This window comes from Watersipora subatra, chromosome 2 (genome assembly GCF_963576615.1).
Source record: "Watersipora subatra chromosome 2, tzWatSuba1.1, whole genome shotgun sequence".
Taxonomy (NCBI): domain Eukaryota; kingdom Metazoa; phylum Bryozoa; class Gymnolaemata; order Cheilostomatida; family Watersiporidae; genus Watersipora; species Watersipora subatra.
The window spans coordinates 28,198,211-28,217,854 of record NC_088709.1 but is presented as its reverse complement, the minus strand read 5'-3'; the positions used below and the strand labels follow the sequence as shown (position 1 = coordinate 28,217,854).

At 33.0% G+C, this 19,644-nt stretch overlaps 1 protein-coding gene across 1 annotated transcript in view; it reads left to right on the top strand.

Annotated features, from left to right (window-relative positions):
* Window positions 1-19,644, top strand: part of LOC137388100 (uncharacterized) — a 66,755-nt gene that overhangs the window by 7,350 nt on the left and 39,761 nt on the right. The window contains exons 7-17 of the mRNA XM_068074612.1: window positions 779-941; window positions 1,866-1,994; window positions 3,824-4,002; window positions 5,941-6,042; window positions 6,879-7,076; window positions 12,329-12,466; window positions 14,774-14,956; window positions 15,415-15,553; window positions 17,068-17,174; window positions 17,967-18,094; window positions 19,215-19,310. Of these exons, the coding sequence (XP_067930713.1) occupies window positions 779-941; window positions 1,866-1,994; window positions 3,824-4,002; window positions 5,941-6,042; window positions 6,879-7,076; window positions 12,329-12,466; window positions 14,774-14,956; window positions 15,415-15,553; window positions 17,068-17,174; window positions 17,967-18,094; window positions 19,215-19,310 (1,562 nt within the window). The remainder of the gene's footprint in view (window positions 1-778; window positions 942-1,865; window positions 1,995-3,823; window positions 4,003-5,940; window positions 6,043-6,878; window positions 7,077-12,328; window positions 12,467-14,773; window positions 14,957-15,414; window positions 15,554-17,067; window positions 17,175-17,966; window positions 18,095-19,214; window positions 19,311-19,644) is intronic.

Here is a 19,644-nt window from a genome sequence, read left to right as displayed (position 1 = left end):
ACTATGTGAATTGAAAGAGAAAGTTCTGTAATAAATAAAGGCTTTCATTATTATGGAAAGACCAATTCATATACGTGTATGTAAGTTTCAGTGTTTGTCTATCTGTCATTCGTGTGTCCAGTTATAGGGATGAAGAATCTGCTTTGCGCTGCATTTGAGCTCAGCAACCTCTACAGTGAGGCATGCTAACCACTAGGCCAAGCAGCTACACTGCTATTTAATGGAATAATTGTGGCCATACTTATTACATCGGTTACAATACTCGCGTTTAAAGCGCGTGGGGAAATACTATTGGTTATTAACTAGCACACTTGATCATTACGCGTAACGTAATGATTATTAAGTTGGCTTCAGACACGGCTCTTATTATAATAAATATTTAAACTCGTTTAAGTGAGTAAAATATATTAAGTAATTATTTTATTACCTGTTAATGCTACTGCTGGGCATTTATCTAGTCTTTACTGTAATAATTATAATGAGTGTCCGTCGCCAAAGCCATTTTCTGAGGTTAAAAGATTGTATCAAATGGGATTTGAACTCGCAGCATTCAACATGGCCGGTCAGCAAGCTGCCACCTGCACCAACTGTTTAAGTTCAGACATGTAGGAATTATAGTGCCAATACTTATTCTCAGTGCTTTATTGGCATGCCTGACGATCTCTCACACAGCACATTAGACTGCCAGGGTACTAGTAATAATATAACGAATAATATAATTATATAATATTAATTTATAAATATTACCTACTTACCGATAATCTCTTTTTATTTTTAGTCAAGGTCTGGTCAGAAGACTGGAAACTTCAGTTTGTGTTTGTGGGTCACACTAAGCGAGTCAAGGGGCTGGCTGTCTATCCATGGAGTCCACAATTTATTTCCATCAGCAATGATGAGACATTGCGCGTCTGGAATCTAGAGGTGTTGGACCAGGTTGACAAGTAGGTTTATAGGTTGACAAGTAGGTTTAACAAATAAATGCCTAACCCATTCAAGGTTTCTAATTCATTTGTAGGTGATGAAGTCTTATTCTTGATCACATGTGCAACCATATGAATAGTGTTTTATCTCATATACAATCATATAAGGATGTTTTAATCACATATACAATCATATAAATAGTGTTTTATCTCATATACAATCATAAAAGGATGTTTTAATCACATATACAATCATATAAGGATGTTTTACTCATACACAGATAGAAAATATTTTCTGATTTAGTATAAAAAACTCTATTTCTTCTTCCTCCTGTTTATTTCTTTATTTTCTCTTGAGCCCTTCTTCTGAGGATTAAAGTTTCATAATTTTCATAAATTAAAACAACGCATGTAACATTCTTTTTTTTCTTTTTGATATTGAAACCTGTTTTATTTGTATTTGACTTAGAAACAGAGAAACAGGTTAGTAATGTTATCCATAAGAACAATAATGATTCCATTTTAAAGGTATTTCTCATAAAAATAAAATAGTACATTGCATTCCTTACTCGAACAGCCACTAAAAAGCTGCAAGGGAAACTGCTAGCACTGACCTCAAAATAACCTCTACTGATTGCCTATTTCTCTATTCTCATTAATTATTGTTTTAAAGTAGCTCATCAAATAATTCTACGATTATTCATTACTTATGTCCTATTATTTGACCTATATATAATAAGACAATCGTTAGCAGTCTACATTCTTCACAACCCGCATCTACTATGACTCATCACGCAGTCATAGATAAAAGAGAACCAGTTATGCTCATTTTGTTGTACCCAAGCAACAGCTGTCATGTTCATTTTTTTGTACCCAAGCAATAGCATTCATGTTCATTTTATTGTACCCAGGCAACAGCTGTCATGTTCATTTTTTTGTACCCAGGCAACAGCTGGATGAGCAAGCAATCGGAATATTCACAAGTCTCGGTGAAAGAAACTTTTGCACCTTCTCAGAGCACGTGCTTCATCTATGGACTGTCGACGATCTACATAGAGTGCATACCATTGTCGGGTAAATGCTGTAATACGTTATATTTATGCACTGTATGAGTCTATGCATCTGTGAGTTGGTTGTCTATGTGCACTGTTGCTGATGCAAACTGTAAAACCTTTATTTGAATGCCATGGCGCTCTAGTGCTCATCCCTTCTCCTACAGTAGCGGTCAAATAGAGGTGGCATTCAAATAGAGGCTGGCGTTGCATTTTTTAAATTGCTCCCCAGAATTTTGGGAAGATAAATTTAACCCATTTACGGTCGAAGTAAATGTCGCCTATATTTTGCACTCTTCTTCAGACAGAGTGACATTAACCCTTTCTGATGCAATAAATCTGCTAACTCACCTCTAACTTGTCAAAGATCTCTAGATAAGTATGCATTGGGAAGCTGAGAAATATCTCTATCAGTTGATATCTATTGCTTGCAATTAACCTGCGATGATATGTTAGCTTGTGCCCTACTTTGCAATTTGTTGGAGCTTCAATTTTTTTCTTTCATTCTAAATTTGAAAGAATATTTTTATATTTTATAATTATATATAACAATTTTGCATAAAAGCTCATTGCACTCATTTATATGTTTGTTAAAGCCAAAACTGACTTTTTATGAGCATTAGAAGAGGAGTTATGAGGGTCGATCTATTGTAAGGCGTGTTAAGATAACCGCAATGATGCTATCAAATAATATGCTATAAATCTAAAAATTTATAAGTTATATAATAATAGTTTTTCAAATGCTACAAATATATATTCAAGAACAAGTGACATAAACGAACCATACTTGTGATACAGCCAGAAACAAAAATTAACATTTTTGAAACGAAAATATTAGCATCGTTTGCTCAGCCAATTCCATTCTGATTCTTCTGCCTGTCCAATACCTTCCACAATGTCTTCTGACCTCAACTCTTCTTCTGCACCTAGTTCACTGCTGAACTAGTCATATTATCGTTTAACCAATTTTTGAGCTGAGCAAAACTTTTACGCGTTGCATTTCGTGCAAAGATATACTTTTAGCCGCATGCACGCTAAGCACAACTTTTAACCTAAAACTGGTCGCTCATATATAATCGTAAATGTACACCATTTTCACATACGTCAAAGTGTCAAGGCGGTGTTGAACAAAGAGCTACTGTTAGCCTGATACAGTTATTAACTATTTCTGGTATTGCTTTCAAAGTTTTAGTGAAAAAAACGAATAGGTATAGCTTTTGGAGTTGGAAAACGGACTTCGCTACAAAAAGAAACAACGAAAGAATTAATTTTATGGATGTAATCGAGTCATTATTAGTACGACTTTGTGGACACTTTTCTACTGATCACTTGCTATTATGAATTCGTAAAGATCAAAAAAGGTCAAAGTGGCGGTCAAATGAAGGTGGCGTTCAATTAAAGGGTGGGGCTCTACGTTTCGACCCTTTTTCTACAGTAGCTGTTGAATGGAGGTGGAGTTCAGTTAAAGGGTGGTTCTCTATTTTTCAACCCTTCTCCTGTAGTGGCAGTCAAATGGAGGTGGCATTCAAATAAAGGCAGCATTCAATCAGAGGTTTTACGGTAATTCTTTCATAGTCAACTTTCAGTGGTAATACATCTTCAAAAGCTGCTCTTTATAAGTTCGATTTATGCTGATGCAGTTTTTAAAACAGAACCTGATGTATTGTACTGAGGCTGGTTCACTTGGTGTGCTAAACTTACCATAAAACTCTTTGTGAGGTGTCGTGCATCTTCAAGAGGCAACATTTTGCAACATTTGTTGCTATCTTTTATCTTATTGCTTTTCATTTGAAAACAGAACCTGACGGTTTTTGCCTAATCGCTGCACCATGTTTTTGTCTCTCTTTATAGGCAGCAGGTAATATCGATAAAATGCACTGTCCATCCCAATTTCCCAATGAGAGCTGTAGCCATCTGCAGTGATTCAACTGTCAGAATACTCGCCCCATATACAGGAGAGGTCGTCACTACTCTCTTGCTGGACCCCAAAAAGTACACCATAGTTGACACCGCATATTCTATTGCTGACGGTAAGATGTTGCCTTAAAGTTTTAGGAGATATATCATAAGATTTAATATATGTGTTGAGAAAGGTATATATTGTCTGGCTAAACCACATGGTAGATTTTCTCATGGAATAACAGGCCTTGCAGGTAAAAAGGTGAAGGATGAATAAAGACGTTTTGGTTGTATATGTATGTCTTCTTAACAGCGTTCTCTTTTCATTATTAAGTTTTCATAGTATTGTTCAGATCAGCAAGTCAATATGCCGCATTATATACTTATATTATTATATTCTTAGATAATACATTAAACAGACTACTTTTTTACAATATAGTAATGTTTTCTCTGCTTGTTTAAACTTTTGGAATATTTCTGACAAACATATTTTTGGCACAAAAATTGTAAAATGTTGCCGTGTTTGCTAGCTGATATGGGTATGTACTCGGACATATGTATATATGTATAAATATATATGTATATATATTCTAACTAGATGCCCGGCGTTGTGCGAGTAATAGGATAATTACATAATGAATTTGAGTAACTCACCTAGAAAGCTAAATCTTTACTAAAATCTTAACTAAAACAATACCAGTATTTTGGGCCAGCTTAACAATCGTTACATGTCAACAGTGCTAGTTATACGTATAACTCCAAGCAAACGCTTTAAGTGTGAGTATCTTAACTGATGTAATGACTATTTGCCCAATGATTCCTTTGTGTTCGGAGTAGCTTAATGGTTAAGTTCCCCGCCTCTAGATCTGTAGGTCCTGAGATCAAATCCAGTGCCATGCAAATTTTTCAATTGCTACAACTAGACACAAGGTTTAATAAAGAGTGAAAAAGACAAACACTGATATATATATATAATTATAAATTTGGTGTATATATGTACATTTGGTTATATATATATCTGAGATAAATATATATATATCTGAAATAAATATATATATATATATATATATATATCTGAGATAAATATACAGTCAAACATGGATAACTTGCCCACGGATAGCTCGAACACATGGTTAATTCGAACGGTTTCTTTGGCCCGTTCCCACGTAATGATAAATGGCTTTAGATAACTCGAACTCAACACTGTCAACTCGAACTGTTTTTTTCCCAACGGCTATCGAAACGGTTGTTATCGCTTTAGAAAATCACTTTATTCCAAGCCATAGAGGTAAACTTCAACATTTCATACTTCATAAGCGTCGTTATTACCACCATCGGCAAAATATTTTTGTCAACAACTTTTCTAAAGGTTTGGTGAAATTTGATTTATACTAAACATCCGCTTAGCGATCGCCCTTCGGAAGCGAGGTAAAGTAAGGTAATCTTTGCATAAACTTCAAGAAAAATCGGCAAAATTGATCGTGGGTAAAACGCTCAAAAGAAAAAGATGTCTTTTCTTTTGAGCATTTCAACAACGATCAAGTTTTGCCAATGTCAATCTAAAAAACGTCCTGGCAATAACATCACCTCAAACAACGAACCAATCTCAAGTGATAGAAAAATCTCTATACTTTTTGATAAAAACGTTTTAAACTTTACATTAGAAGCATTTAATTTGAAACAAGCCATTTGTGCTTTTGATTTATATTATAGTTTGTATATGTACATGTATCTACTAATAAATAAGTAAATACATGGACTTGTGACAGTGCTCTGATAACTTGGACGCTCTGATAATTCGAACACTTTCGCTCGGTCCCGTGAAGTTCGAGTTATCCATGTTTGACTGTATATATATATATATATATATATATATATATATATATATATATATATATATCTGAGATAAATAGATATATATATCTCAGATAAATATATATGTTATGTGTATATATAAAATTGTTGCTAAACCCTTTAGAACCGGCATTGAGCAAGTCATTTGCAAGTTCACAGAGAAATAGTCTTTTAAAGGCAACTGCTTATTAAATTGAAGTTGTTTTATCTTGCAGAAATACTTTTTGTGGTTGTGGAAGGGGGTGTTATACTGAAATGTTGCACGAGCACCAACCCGAGTACCATTTTAACTCAATGGCACGTCTCTGAGACTTCCCGTAAGTTCCTAAGCTATTTTATAACACTAGCTAATTTGTCTGTTGCTCTTATTATCTTTTGTTCTAGTTATGTTCAGATAGGAAGGGGCCATCTGTTACTACTCATGTCAGTGTACTATTTACAAGGTGCTTGGACTGATTTTTGCTTTTCATTTTGCTAGAGCTTGTTAATGAAGTAAAAATGTTCATCTCATTAAACATTGTTTTCAAGCCTAAGGTATAAATACCATTTGATATTTTTCTCTGCTATAATGTACTGTAACAAACTGATATTTTGCTTTTTTTACGGTATACTGTAGCTACCCAATATTTCCCTTTATAGCATTGTACTGTAGCTATCCAATATTTCCCTTTACTACAGTGTACTATTATTGTACAGTGTACCAGATATTGTGCATCACTACTGTGTACTGTAGCTACCGGATATTTTGCTTTATTACAGTGCTCCGTAGCTACCCAATAATTTCTTTCACTACACTACTGTAGCTACCTGATATTTCTCATTATTACAGTGTACCGTAACTACCTGATATTTTGCTTTACTACAGTGTACTGTAGCTACCTGATATTTATTTTTATCACAGTGTACTGTAGTTACCTGATTTTTCCTTTATTACAGTGTACTGTAGCTACCCATTATTTCCCTTTATTTCAGTGTACTGTAGCTACCCGATACTTCGTTTTATTACAGTGTACTGTAGCTATGCAATATTTTTCTTTTCTTTCAATGTACTGTAGCTATGCAATATTTCACTTTATTACAGCATACTGTAGCTGCCTAATATTTTGCTTCTCTACAATGTACTGTAACTACTCGACATTTCCCTTTATTACAGTGTTCTGTAACTATTTGCTCATATACGAGTATGTGATTGGAAACCAAAGCACCAACCCATGGAAGAACATTGCAAGAGCCTTTACTACCAAGCATCTTGAGAAGGCAGTAGACGAGGCTGAGGAGGATTCCAGCTCAGGAAGATCAACTCCTCAGCGAGTTTCAAATAAAAAGCAAGACCGAACTCTACTGCTTGGAGGTAGGTCATGTGATGTCTGAAACATGCTTGAGAAAGCTTGGAGGTAGGTCATGTGATGTCTGAAACATGTTTGAGAATGCTTGGAGGTAGGTCATGTGATGTCTGGGACATGTTTGAGAATGCTTGTAGGTAGATCATGTGATGTCTGAAACACGTTTGAGAATGCTTGGAGGTAGGCCATGTGATGTCTGAAACATGTTTGAGAATGCTTGGAGGTAGGTCATGTGATGTCTGAAACATGTTTGAGAATGCTTGGAGGTAGGTCATGTGATGTCTGAGACATGTTTGAGAAGTTTGCCCAAGTAAAAGGCTCAGTAAAATCTTAGCCAACTTGTTATGATCACACAACTCCAATATCACATTTATGAGTCCTTGTCTATCCTTCTCTAGTATGTTGTTTGATTAGTTGATTACGGAGGTAACTTACAAAGGAGTTCTTGATTTACCGACATATAACAACCTTTGAAGCAGGACTTTCTTCTGATCTACATATTACGCTGTACGTGCTGGTAGTGAGACCAGTGAGAATAAACAGTCTTTGCAAATTTTTTAAATTTTATCATTATGCTGATTAACAAATTCACCTCTGTGGTTCCATCAGCGGTCAAACTTCTGCCCATGAAATTAATTCAACCCGAGACGTGTTTCTTAAATTAAAAACTATTTTATGCGGGAGCAAATATTTCTATAAGAATACGAACTAATTTGTTTTTTAGCCAAAAACATTTACTTCAGGTAGTTACATGCACAGCATTGAAAGCTAACTATCAAATTGCTAAATTATATGTAAAAGCTAAATTAATAAAGTAATATTCAATAGAAAAAAACTTATTGTTCCTGTACCAAAGAGAGGTGAAATTGAAAGTGTAGATTTGTAGATGTGTAGGTGCAGCTGGAGAGGTAATGAGAGAAATATGCACTGTAACTTACTCTATCTTAGCTATGCAAAAATTGAAGGGAATCATTTTATATATTTTTAATGTCTTTGATTCTTTTCAATTTTCATCATCATTACTTTTATTTACAAAACTGAAAATATTAAAAAACCTTTATTGTCATGTTTTGAAATAATTTTGGATAAAGAGTTAGAGGCATGCTATTTCGCAATATGAGCTAAAATAATAAACTGACAGCTCAAGTCTGGTGAGCTGCTCAAACAAACAAACAAACAAACAAACAAACAAACAAACAAACAAACAGACAAACAAACAAACAGACAAACGATTGAGAGGTGTTGAACTACAGTCACTGTGTAACTCGTCATACAAAGCTGAATTTTATTATCTGCCGGCAGAAATACATGTAACTATTACAAATTCTTAAACTCTTTCATTTTGATTAGCATTTCAATTCGTTGAACAATGTTGTTGTAATTTATTATTCTAGTAATTTATAATTTTTATACCAAGAATTTATTCTTCACCTAAAGAGGTTTGTTTATTATTTGACTTTCTATTTAATACTCAAGTTTCCTCAATTTCTCACCTTGATAAATATTAGCTGAAGTAATAGATGATAAATATTAGCTGAAGATATAGATAATAAATATTAGCTGAAGATATAGATGATAAATATTAGCTGAAGATATAGATGATAAATATTAGCTGAAGATATAGATGATAAATATTAGCTGAAGTAATAGATGATAAATATTAGCTAAAGTAATAGATGATAAATATTAGCTGAAGATATAGATGATAAATATTAGCTGAAGTAATAGATGATAAATATTAGCTAAAGTAATAGATGATAGATATTAGCTGAAGTAATAGATGATAAATATTAGCTGAAGTAATAGATGATAAATATTAGCTAAAGTAATAGATGATAGATATTAGCTGAAGTAATAGATGATAAATATTAGCTGAAGTAATAGATGATAAATATTAGCTGAAGTAATAGATGATGAATATTAGCTGAAGTAATAGATGATGAATATTAGCTAAAGTAATAGATGATAAATATTAGCTGAAGTAATAGATGATGAATATTAGCTGAAGTAATAGATGATAAATATTAGCTAAAGTAATAGATGATAAATATTAGCTGAAGTAATAGTTGATAAATATTAGCTGAAGTAATAGATGATAAATATTAGCTGAAGTAATAGATGATGAATATTAGCTGAAGTAATAGATGATGAATATTAGCTGAAGTAATAGATGATAAATATTAGCTAAAGTAATAGATGATAAATATTAGCTAAAGTAATAGATGATAAATATTAGCTAAAGTAATAGATGATAAATATTAGCTGAAGTAATAGATGATGAATATTAGCTAAAGTAATAGATGATAAATATTAGCTGAAGTAATAGATGATGAATATTAGCTGAAGTAATAGATGATAAATATTAGCTGAAGTAATAGATGATAAATATTAGCTGAAGTAATAGATGATAAATATTAGCTAAAGTAATAGATGATAAATATTAGCTAAAGTAATAGATGATAAATATTAGCTGAAGTAATAGATGATAAATATTAGCTAAAGTAATAGATGATAAATATTAGCTGAAGTAATAGTTGATAAATATTAGCTGAAGTAATAGATGATAAATATTAGCTAAAGTAATAGATGATAAATATTAGCTAAAGTAATAGATGATAAATATTAGCTGAAGTAATAGATAGAGATGCCCCGATTCTAAATTCACCAGCCGATTCAGATACCGATCCGATATACCGATCCTAATTGAAAAATAATCCGATTCAGATACCGATTCAGATCTTTTGTGTTGCATAGATAGTAGCTCATTTTATTATGCAAATACAAACATAATGCAAAGAAAACATGAATATTATTGTATTTATTTGTTTGCATTTATGGAAAAAAATATATACATATTCACATACTGACATACCGTGCATGTAGTAACAAAACAGTCCATGTTTCTTGTAATTTGTAAATAAAGGTAATTACTGTTAGTGGTACAGTTCTATCTGTGATAACGAAGTCCCTCTTCTATTGTTAGATGAACTGCTGTGCCTGTACAAGTTTATAGCAAATCAATGTTTCCTTTAAAAACCTTTAGTGATTCAATTATCTCAGTAAGACGTCTCTTTTCTTTCATCATTATCAATGTAGCCAAGCGTCCTGAAGGGGGATTCTCTTGCAACAGATGTTGGAGGACAGGCTACATACCGATACGCCACTGGGGTTACCGTTTTTTGTACAATACAAACGATTCATTGTATCGTCAGGATCAAGAGAGTGATAGATAACTTTATGCGTCGACTGTTTAAATTACTTTCGTAATGCTAGTAAATAGAAATATTACACTGCGTTCTTGTTTCCCATTTTTGTTATCTTGTTCGTGATTGCTTGCAATAAAACCTATCGCTGTAATTGGGAAATACCACACTTTTTGTTTACGTTCTGGCTAAAAAGTTTCCTTCGCTGTGTTGATCAGGCTATAGACATGAAATAAATTGTGTGGCAGGCCTGAAATTCATTAAGTAAAAGTAAGAAGCTTACAGCTGATGAATTTTTATTAGTATAGCAGGTTAAAATACAGTTTTCTGCTAAATGGTTGATCTGTAAAAAGTATCGGCAGGTTCAGATTTTTTAAGAAAAGATCGGCCGATACCGATTCAGATACTTGACACTCATATCGGCACCGATACCGATTCCGATACCAAAATCGGGGCAACTCTAGTAATAGATGATAAATATTAGCTGAAGATATAGATAATAAATATTAGCTGAAGTAATAGATGATAAATATTAGCTGAAGTAATAGATGATGAATATTAGCTGAAGTAATAGATGATAAATATTAGCTGAAGTAATAGATGATAAATATTAGCTGAAGTAATAGATGATGAATATTAGCTGAAGTAATAGATGATAAATATTAGCTGAAGTAATAGATGATAAATATTAGCTAAAGTAATAGATGATAAATATTAGCTAAAGTAATAGATGATAAATATTAGCTAAAGTAATAGATGATAAATATTAGCTGAAGATATAGATAATAAATATTAGCTGAAGTAATAGATGATAAATATTAGCTGAAGTAATAGATGATGAATATTAGCTGAAGTAATAGATGATAAATATTAGCTGAAGTAATAGATGATAAATATTAGCTAAAGTAATAGATGATAAATATTAGCTAAAGTAATAGATGATAAATATTAGCTAAAGTAATAGATGATAAATATTAGCTAAAGTAATAGATGATAAATATTAGCTAAAGTAATAGATGATAAATATTAGCTAAAGTAATAGATGATAAATATTAGCTGAAGATATAGATAATAAATATTAGCTGAAGTAATAGATGATAAATATTAGCTGAAGTAATAGATGATGAATATTAGCTGAAGTAATAGATGATAAATATTAGCTGAAGTAATAGATGATAAATATTAGCTAAAGTAATAGATGATAAATATTAGCTAAAGTAATAGATGATAAATATTAGCTAAAGTAATAGATGATAAATATTAGCTAAAGTAATAGATGATAAATATTAGCTGAAGTAATAGATGATAAATATTAGCTGAAGTAATAGATGATAAATATTAGCTGAAGTAATAAATGATGAATATTAGCTGAAGTAATAGATGATAAATATTAGCTGAAGTAATAGATGATAAAACGACAAAATTTCTACTGTTTGATAAACGCTTGCCAGCTGGCCGCAACCTTGGCTCGTAACTGATAGCTGTATGTCGAAAAATTTGTATGTTGAGGCAATCGTATGTAAAGATCAAACAGTAGTTGTGTATCTCAAATCACTCAAGAAAACAGCAAATAAAAAAATACTATGGTTTTGGAAAAGCTCTTTTAAGATATAAATATGCTATTGCAAACAAAACTTTGTGCGAAGCTGAATGAAGGTGGTAAGATTAGGTAAGACTTGTATCCTACAGGAAAAGAAATGGCTATCTGTGTGATAAAAAAGTGAAATTGGTAAGATTAGGGAAGACTTGTAGCCACAGGAAAAAAAACTGTCTGTGTGTAAGAAACACGAGTGAAGTTAGGAATAATGTAAGAAAAAGTGCATCCTACCGGAAGAGAATATAGCTATTGGTGTGTAATTAACGAGCCGAATTGAGGAGATTAGGGACAAAATCTATCCTACAGGAAGAAAATGTGAATGTCTGTGTGTGATAAACATGTGTGAAGTTGGTAAGAATAGGAAAGACTTGTATCCTACAAGAAGAAAAGATGGCCGTTTATGTGTAATTATAGGTATCAGTGAAGTTGGTAAAACTAGAAAAAAATTTTCAATCTATAGGAAGAAAGGATGGCTATCTATGTGTGATAAACATGAAGACAGGAGATGTAGAGTTTGCTATTGAGGGCCATGGCAGCAAGGGTGTCCTCAGTATGATAGCCAACTCCCCAGATGACCAGGTCATGTCAGCCGGCCGTGGTAAGCTTACAAAGTCTTCACTAGAACTAATTGAACTTAATGCCGGAGTTGTCATGCCTCTTTTCTTTTTAGCTGACTGACTCGTACCTAAACATGCAGGTCAGCTGGGTGCAAATGTCAGGACAACCCAAGTATATTGTGCCATACGCTGTCTTTAGAAAAACAATGCGACTTGTCTTGTTTTGCGGGTTAACAATTGTAATCTGTTTTACATTACACGTCTAAGTTTGATTGTTTATGTCATTTTATATGTCTATGTTGAGATTTCACACTTGTTTTAATATACGTAATCTGTTTTCACAATAGCCCTAGTGTATCGCACACATGTGTCATAATTTGCCATGGAAATATTCAACAATATCATTAATTCATAGATGTTAGTTTGTATATTTTTGGTTTATATTATTTTCATAAAATATTTAGTTTATTGGTTGCTTAATTACCGTTGCTTATGTCAGCTACAGTAAATTAGAAGTTATTCTCTCATTGTAAAAAGAAAGACAACTCTCAAATATTTAGTTGTCCGCCTCACGTGTAATGTGTTATGCTCTAACTTCAACTTTACAGCTAAAACCAAACTTTCTAACATGATAATATCTGCTGGTCATGGTATGTATTTTTCAAAGTTACCTCCATCATTTTTTCTGTCAACTGCTAGATATTTCTATGTTTGCTTTTCCTACTGACAACACTATTTTCTGTACAAACAAAGCCTGTGCTACCAGACTTGGCTAATACTTTTACTCAGTTTATGTACAGAGGTGTGCCAATAAAGTTAGACAGGCTTTTCTGTACTTCTTTTTACTCTTTGACGGAAGCTGATTGACTGCTGCTGGACTGGTTAATATAGCCAGACTCTGTCATGTTACTAACATCCTGCCGCAAAAGTTTTACAATAGGCGTTGCTAGACAGTTTTTGATCTTTAAGTTTTAATAAAAAATAATTACTTTTATTAAAAAGATTACCAAAAAAGCATGGGTACCTAATTGTTATCATCAAACAAAATTGGTGTGATTGGTCAACTATGGGAAGACCCACTGCTTGGTTATTCCAATAAGGAAAAATATTTCAGCTTGCCATAGTAACTGGTTGGTCTGCTAAGTATAGAAATCACAATTGATTAGCTTAGTAAATAGAGAAATGGGTATTTTATCTAAAATTTGATTGGGCAAGCGATAAAGAGACGTTTGATTGGTTAAAAGTGAGGAGAAAATGTTTGATTGGTTTATTGAATGATGAGGTAATTGGTAATCTGATCAGTTCTAATTCTATAATTACAAATTATTCTGAAGATGTACATGTAGATACGCTGTTGTATTGGTATTGCTAATATTATACAAATACTAATCTTGTAAAGTGAGACAAACTGAAATTGCTTGATCAGCTGATGATTATTACTTATTACTATTATTACTACTATCACTTATTATTATTTATTATTTCATCTTAACAAATAAAACATTCTTTTAGCCTAAACTTTGACTTGTGATGGGTAAATATAAATTTGATGAATATTTCAGTTATAAGACTACAACGATATTTTTTTTGTTCAAATTTTTTCAACTGGTTCTTTGAAGCACTTTAAAATTTTGTGATGAAATTTTCATGGTGTTTTTGATTTGCCAACACGAAATTGCTCTAGCAGACTTACATAGCTTCTAGAATGAACTATTTCTGGTTGATAGCTATTTTATACATATGATCGGCTACTGAAAATAATCTGAGATTCCTTTTATTCATATTAACAAAAGCTGGTGTTAACTATAGCCATTTCTGAGGTTCTGGGAATTCTGGGAATCATTGAACATTCGAACTATGACACCGACTCTGCTGACATTTTAGGGTCATTCAGCTTTTGTTCTACGCCCTTTTCTTTTTCTCTTTTTTTATTAACATTCACATTACTATTTCTATTGTTCTTCCTTCCCTCTCATGAACAGCGCCACCTGTGTGTGATTGTTTCCTTTTACACTAACTGCTATATTTCTCTTCAGACATTGCCATGAGAATTTATTATAGTTCTTGTATTACTATAAATTAGCTAGGCTCATCTCTGCTTTATATCATGGCAATCTGTATATTATGTTTTTAGATTTATTTGGTTCTTGCTCTTTTTGCATTGTTTTTATAGCATTTTAAAATTGACATAAATGTGTTTTTATTGTTTTTACTATTGAGAGACAGTAATAAATTTTTTGATGAGATTTTATTACCAAATAAGGTCATGTGTGGAGTAAAGTATCATATTTGGATCTTTACTTCCCTTATACTTGACAAACATCAGAGGTAATGCTTTTTAATTTTAGACAATGTTATTAAAGTGTGGAGGCTCTTTCCATATGCTGTGGAAGCGCTTTCTCCGATGATGTCCTTCTACTGCTCACAAACACCTCTACACATGTGCATCATGACTGGAAAATTAGGAGTTGCCTTCCATGAGCATGCCTCAGCTACCTACTCTGTAGTCGTCTACAACTTGATCAACAAGAGTATGTTAATTGATTTGGAGTTGTGCACACTTTAGTTTATGAAATGCTATCAACAATATACATGTACAACAAGAAAAACTACTTAGCTATTACTCTATATAGCCGAGCAAATCTACGTGTATTATTCCTGGACAGTTTTTCCCATCCTGTCTTTTTATTTGTTTTATAACTGTATGTATTATCTCATTATTTGTCAGCGTCTAAAAACGCAAATCTTTAGCCTATCAAGTTTTTTAATAGTTTTTAAATTTTAGAAAATTTTAAAAGTTTAAAAAATTAAAAAACATTTAAATTTTTTTAAATCTGTTGTCCATTTACACTGTTATAATATAACATATCTATCTCACTCTGCTATGGTTGTCTTTTGGTTGAAACAATCTTATTAGCTCTTACATAGACAATGTGAAACTATCTTGGATTACCTGGGAGTCTTGCATTATTAAAAGATACTGTTTTAGTGCGTAAAGACCACTCCCCGGAGATGGACCACACAGACACGGTGACAGCTCTGACTGCCTGCCAGAGAATGAGACTTTTTGCATCAGCAAGCCTCGACGGAACCATTAGGATTTGGAGTGATACGAACCAGCTAGTCAGGTCTGATTTTCCCTTGCCAGAAATTTACCGTTGAAAGTTTTTCCCTAACGGCTTGTGAAATTATCTTTCATTTTGTTATTTAAATGGTTTATTTTATTACCCTGGTGGAGCTATGGCCTAATGGTCTGAAGTGTCTGGTCTATGAACAGCAGGTTTGGGTTCAATTCCAAGAGAGTTACTCGTGGTGACACAGAAGGCAGAATTTTGAAGTCTAGACCCGTGAAAATTTGGGGAGTTGTTTTCCCACCTGATCCTGAGTAAACTTGGCAGTGTAGTTTCGCTTTGTTTTTTTACACTTTTGGTTTAAACAGAACTGTGAAATTTTAGGTGCTCAGTGCGGTCTGCATTTTCAGTGTAATCGAGATGTTTTAAATCAATTGGCCTATTAGTTCTTGAGGTATTGGAGAATGTCTTGAAAGCGCTTCTAACCAACTGAAAAATAAAATATGGCTGCCATCAGAATATTAATTTCTAATGACATACTGATTGAAATTCTTAGTAATGAAGATAAAGACTAGATGGGACTACAAAGCTTCTTCTTAGCAATAAAAGCTTTACAATAAAACTATTCGGTTTGCTATTCATGAAATACACACACTTTATCAGCCTCGGTATACATAAACTATTATGTTTCTTTAATTAACTTTAAAACATCACTTCTTTTAAAGAATGTGAAAAACCTATTCACTCTTTTACATTTCTGTTTATTTTTATTGGGTTCTAAAAGCCTCAAAATGATATTCAGTTCAAAAATAAATTTTTTATTCCATGTGCTTTCACAGTCGATGGAAAGCTGTTAATACAGTCGATCAGTAGACTTGCTTGTGTCTACAAGGTTAGGCTTCTGTGGGTAATATCACCTTAAATCACTCTCTCTGCCAAATCAATAACACTGATAAGTCTGTACTCTGTCAGTCAATCACCTAACTGGAGATTGGTGAGAAAAGCGACAGATTTGGCTATTGTTGTAAGAGTAGATAACTCACCTAACTGGCCTGTTTACGTGAGATAATATTAATGTAAATATTTTGGTTACTGTTTTTCCTTTATTCATTCGATCAATTAATTGACAGTTTGATGAAATCCAACTGATTTCTGGTTAGACTATTGACAGCTGCACAGCCACTAACAACTTGCTATGAATAATCTAAAAATATTTAATTTACCGCCACAAGTTTATGTAAAAATCAAAAGTGGACAACTCCTAAACATAACGTTTTTTACACGAGTTATTTTCATAAAGTATAAACAAGCAGTCTTTAGCAAATCTCAGCAAAAAAACTGATTTAAATGCTACTAAAATATTTTATATATTGTAATTTTAATAAAATATAAGTTTTTTTTATAAATATAAATAAAATATAAATGTTTCAAATACAAAATATTTTAATATTAAATTATCTGATGATGTGTTCTGAATGGCCAAATCTCTGTCTTTTTGAACTCTATGAATCACCAATTGTTCCTCATTAAAGCCTTGATACATTCGTAAAGGCAATTTCCTTTACTTGCAGGCAACTGAAGCTCAATGCCACACCCCATAGCCTCGAGTTTGTAGATGCCAAAGGCTCACTGCTTGTGGGCATTGGCAAAAACCTCCACAAAATTGATTCTAGTGATAGTAAGTTCTCAGGCCTTTGATTGTCTAAATTAATTTGGTTGCTGTAAAGTATTTATTGAGATGAAAGCCTTAAACTTATAGGATGTATTTTCAAATTTTTTTTGTTTTTAAAGAATATTCGCCAGTCTCTGTTTTTCAATATTTGTCAACTTGGTTAGTATGGACCTTCCATGGCTGACTTTTACGTGTTCTGGAGCTTCCACAGTACCTCGTGGATGATTTTATTTCATAAATTATCATCACATGTAACCTGATTCAAAAGCGTTTATAATTTATTGAAACTTCATTGTAAGAGCCTGATAATACCAGCTGCCTTTTGTCTATGTTCACTTTTTATTAACGTTCTTCTAAGACCACAGCTAATCAAGTTGAACCTTTCTTGAGAAGCTGTGAGCTTACACTTGACTTGATTTCATTGTTCAGTTTGTCTCATGTTTTTCTCATTTGTCTTCTCAGCTTACATTTATGTTGGTACTTTTAACAATTAAAGTTTTTAGGACTTTCAAGTTCATTATACATTTTTCTATCTATCACACATTTTTACTAAAATCACATGCGCTGCTATACAAATATCATACAACAAAAATAATTATATTATGTATATCTAAGAGCATTGTAGCCCGTGACATCTTTAATATTTGTTCTCAGAAACACTTCTGAAACCACGAGTTGAAGATATCATTGTTAGTAATAGGAGTGTAAATTCGTGGTTGTATCCAATCTTTAAGTTATTCATATTTATTTGGATTCATATAAAATCTGAACATTTTCTAGAGTTGTCTCCACTTGTAGTGCTACCGCGAGTCTATCGATTTAAGCAGATAACGATGAGGTTCAAACCTCAAACTGTTGAGTCGCGACTTGAGTTTGACAACAAGTTACTTTCAGAGCTGAGTAAGAAGGACTTGAAGTGCTTGCAGGTGAGCCATTTTATATCTTAGACATGAACTCACTAGTTTGTCCTCATCATGTGCTTGTGGAAACAGTCAGCTCTAATCGTATTGAGTGAAAAGTTGGATATCAACTCTATAGGAGAACATCTCATTTGTAAATTTTCACGATTCCAGTCTTACTTAACCCAGAGATTGTTTTTAGTGGCAGTGAGAAGTATGGGTTTGTCTATTGAGCATATGGATAACATTGGGAGGACAACTCTAGATATCATTCAGATACTATGGTAGCCATTGAGAACATTGGGTACTATAGACAACATTTGGTTAACCACATTGATATTGCTTTGCTATAGAACAGAGCTTCCCTATTCATTTTCTTAGCCAAACTCCCCTAGGGCTGATGAGGACAATCTCGCACCCCCTCATTTAGAATGAAACAAAAACAGCTGGAAATATAAGAAAAACAGACATATTTGAAATATATAAAAGCATTATGTTATTGGAATGCCATTCTAATAAGAGTCCAATGTTTTCACAGCAGTATCATATAAAAAAACAACTCACTTTGTTATCTTTGACTTTTTCCTGCCTCTCCTCTGCTACATGTATTATTGGATCAATATGTGGTTCCTTGTGGCTGAGTGATATTTCAGTGGGTGAGTGGGTGATAATTATTTTTGATGTATGAGAAAAATGGAAATTTGGATTTGCATAGGCAAGTTATTGCGACAACAAATACACTCTCTTTGTTTTTACAATTGATTCACTGCAGCGAACAACATATCGCCATTCTAATCGGAAGGCCTTGGTTTAGAACTTGTAGATAGCGTAATAAGAAATGTAGACTTCATTGAGATAGCAGCCATAAATAACATTTGTATTGAAACACTTGAATCTTTAAAACAGTAGCTAGTCATGATTAAAATAAGTATAACAAGGCTCTTTGAAATATAGATGTTATTAATATAGATAATTTGGGAAGTGTTTGTAAGCATTTGTTATGGATATCTACTGCGCACTCGATATTGGCTAATGTCATGTATGACAAACTTTGAAGCTGATTGCCTGTTAAGTACAAACCAAAGCTGAACCTTTGTCCCTACGCTGTCCTTAAGATAAAACTGAGTTGTCTCCGCTGCCACCACAGGGTGCTAGACCAGCGTACCGCTACCATCAATACTCTGATGAACTGACTGAAGAAGAGAAAGACCTTCTTTGCACCGAGGAACAAGCCAAGAAAGATGTGAGTTGTCATTAATACTTTTTCTTCAAGTATAATAATTATTATTAGTATTATTATCATTATTGTCACTATAAATAAGTTAATAGTATTACTACTAGTATTCTGGCAGTCTTGAGAGATCATCAGGTGTGTCAATAAAGAGCAGAGGATACGTATGTGCTCAATTATTCTAAAACAATTAAAAGTGAAAGAATAGCAAAGGTAGTTACAGAGTGGCCAACCAGCATGTTGCGGGTTTGATCTCTGAATGCTGCAATCTTGTTTCTCAACCTTAAACTGTGTCTTTAGACAGATTGATGGACACGGCTCCTATTATAGTAAATACTAGGTGAAT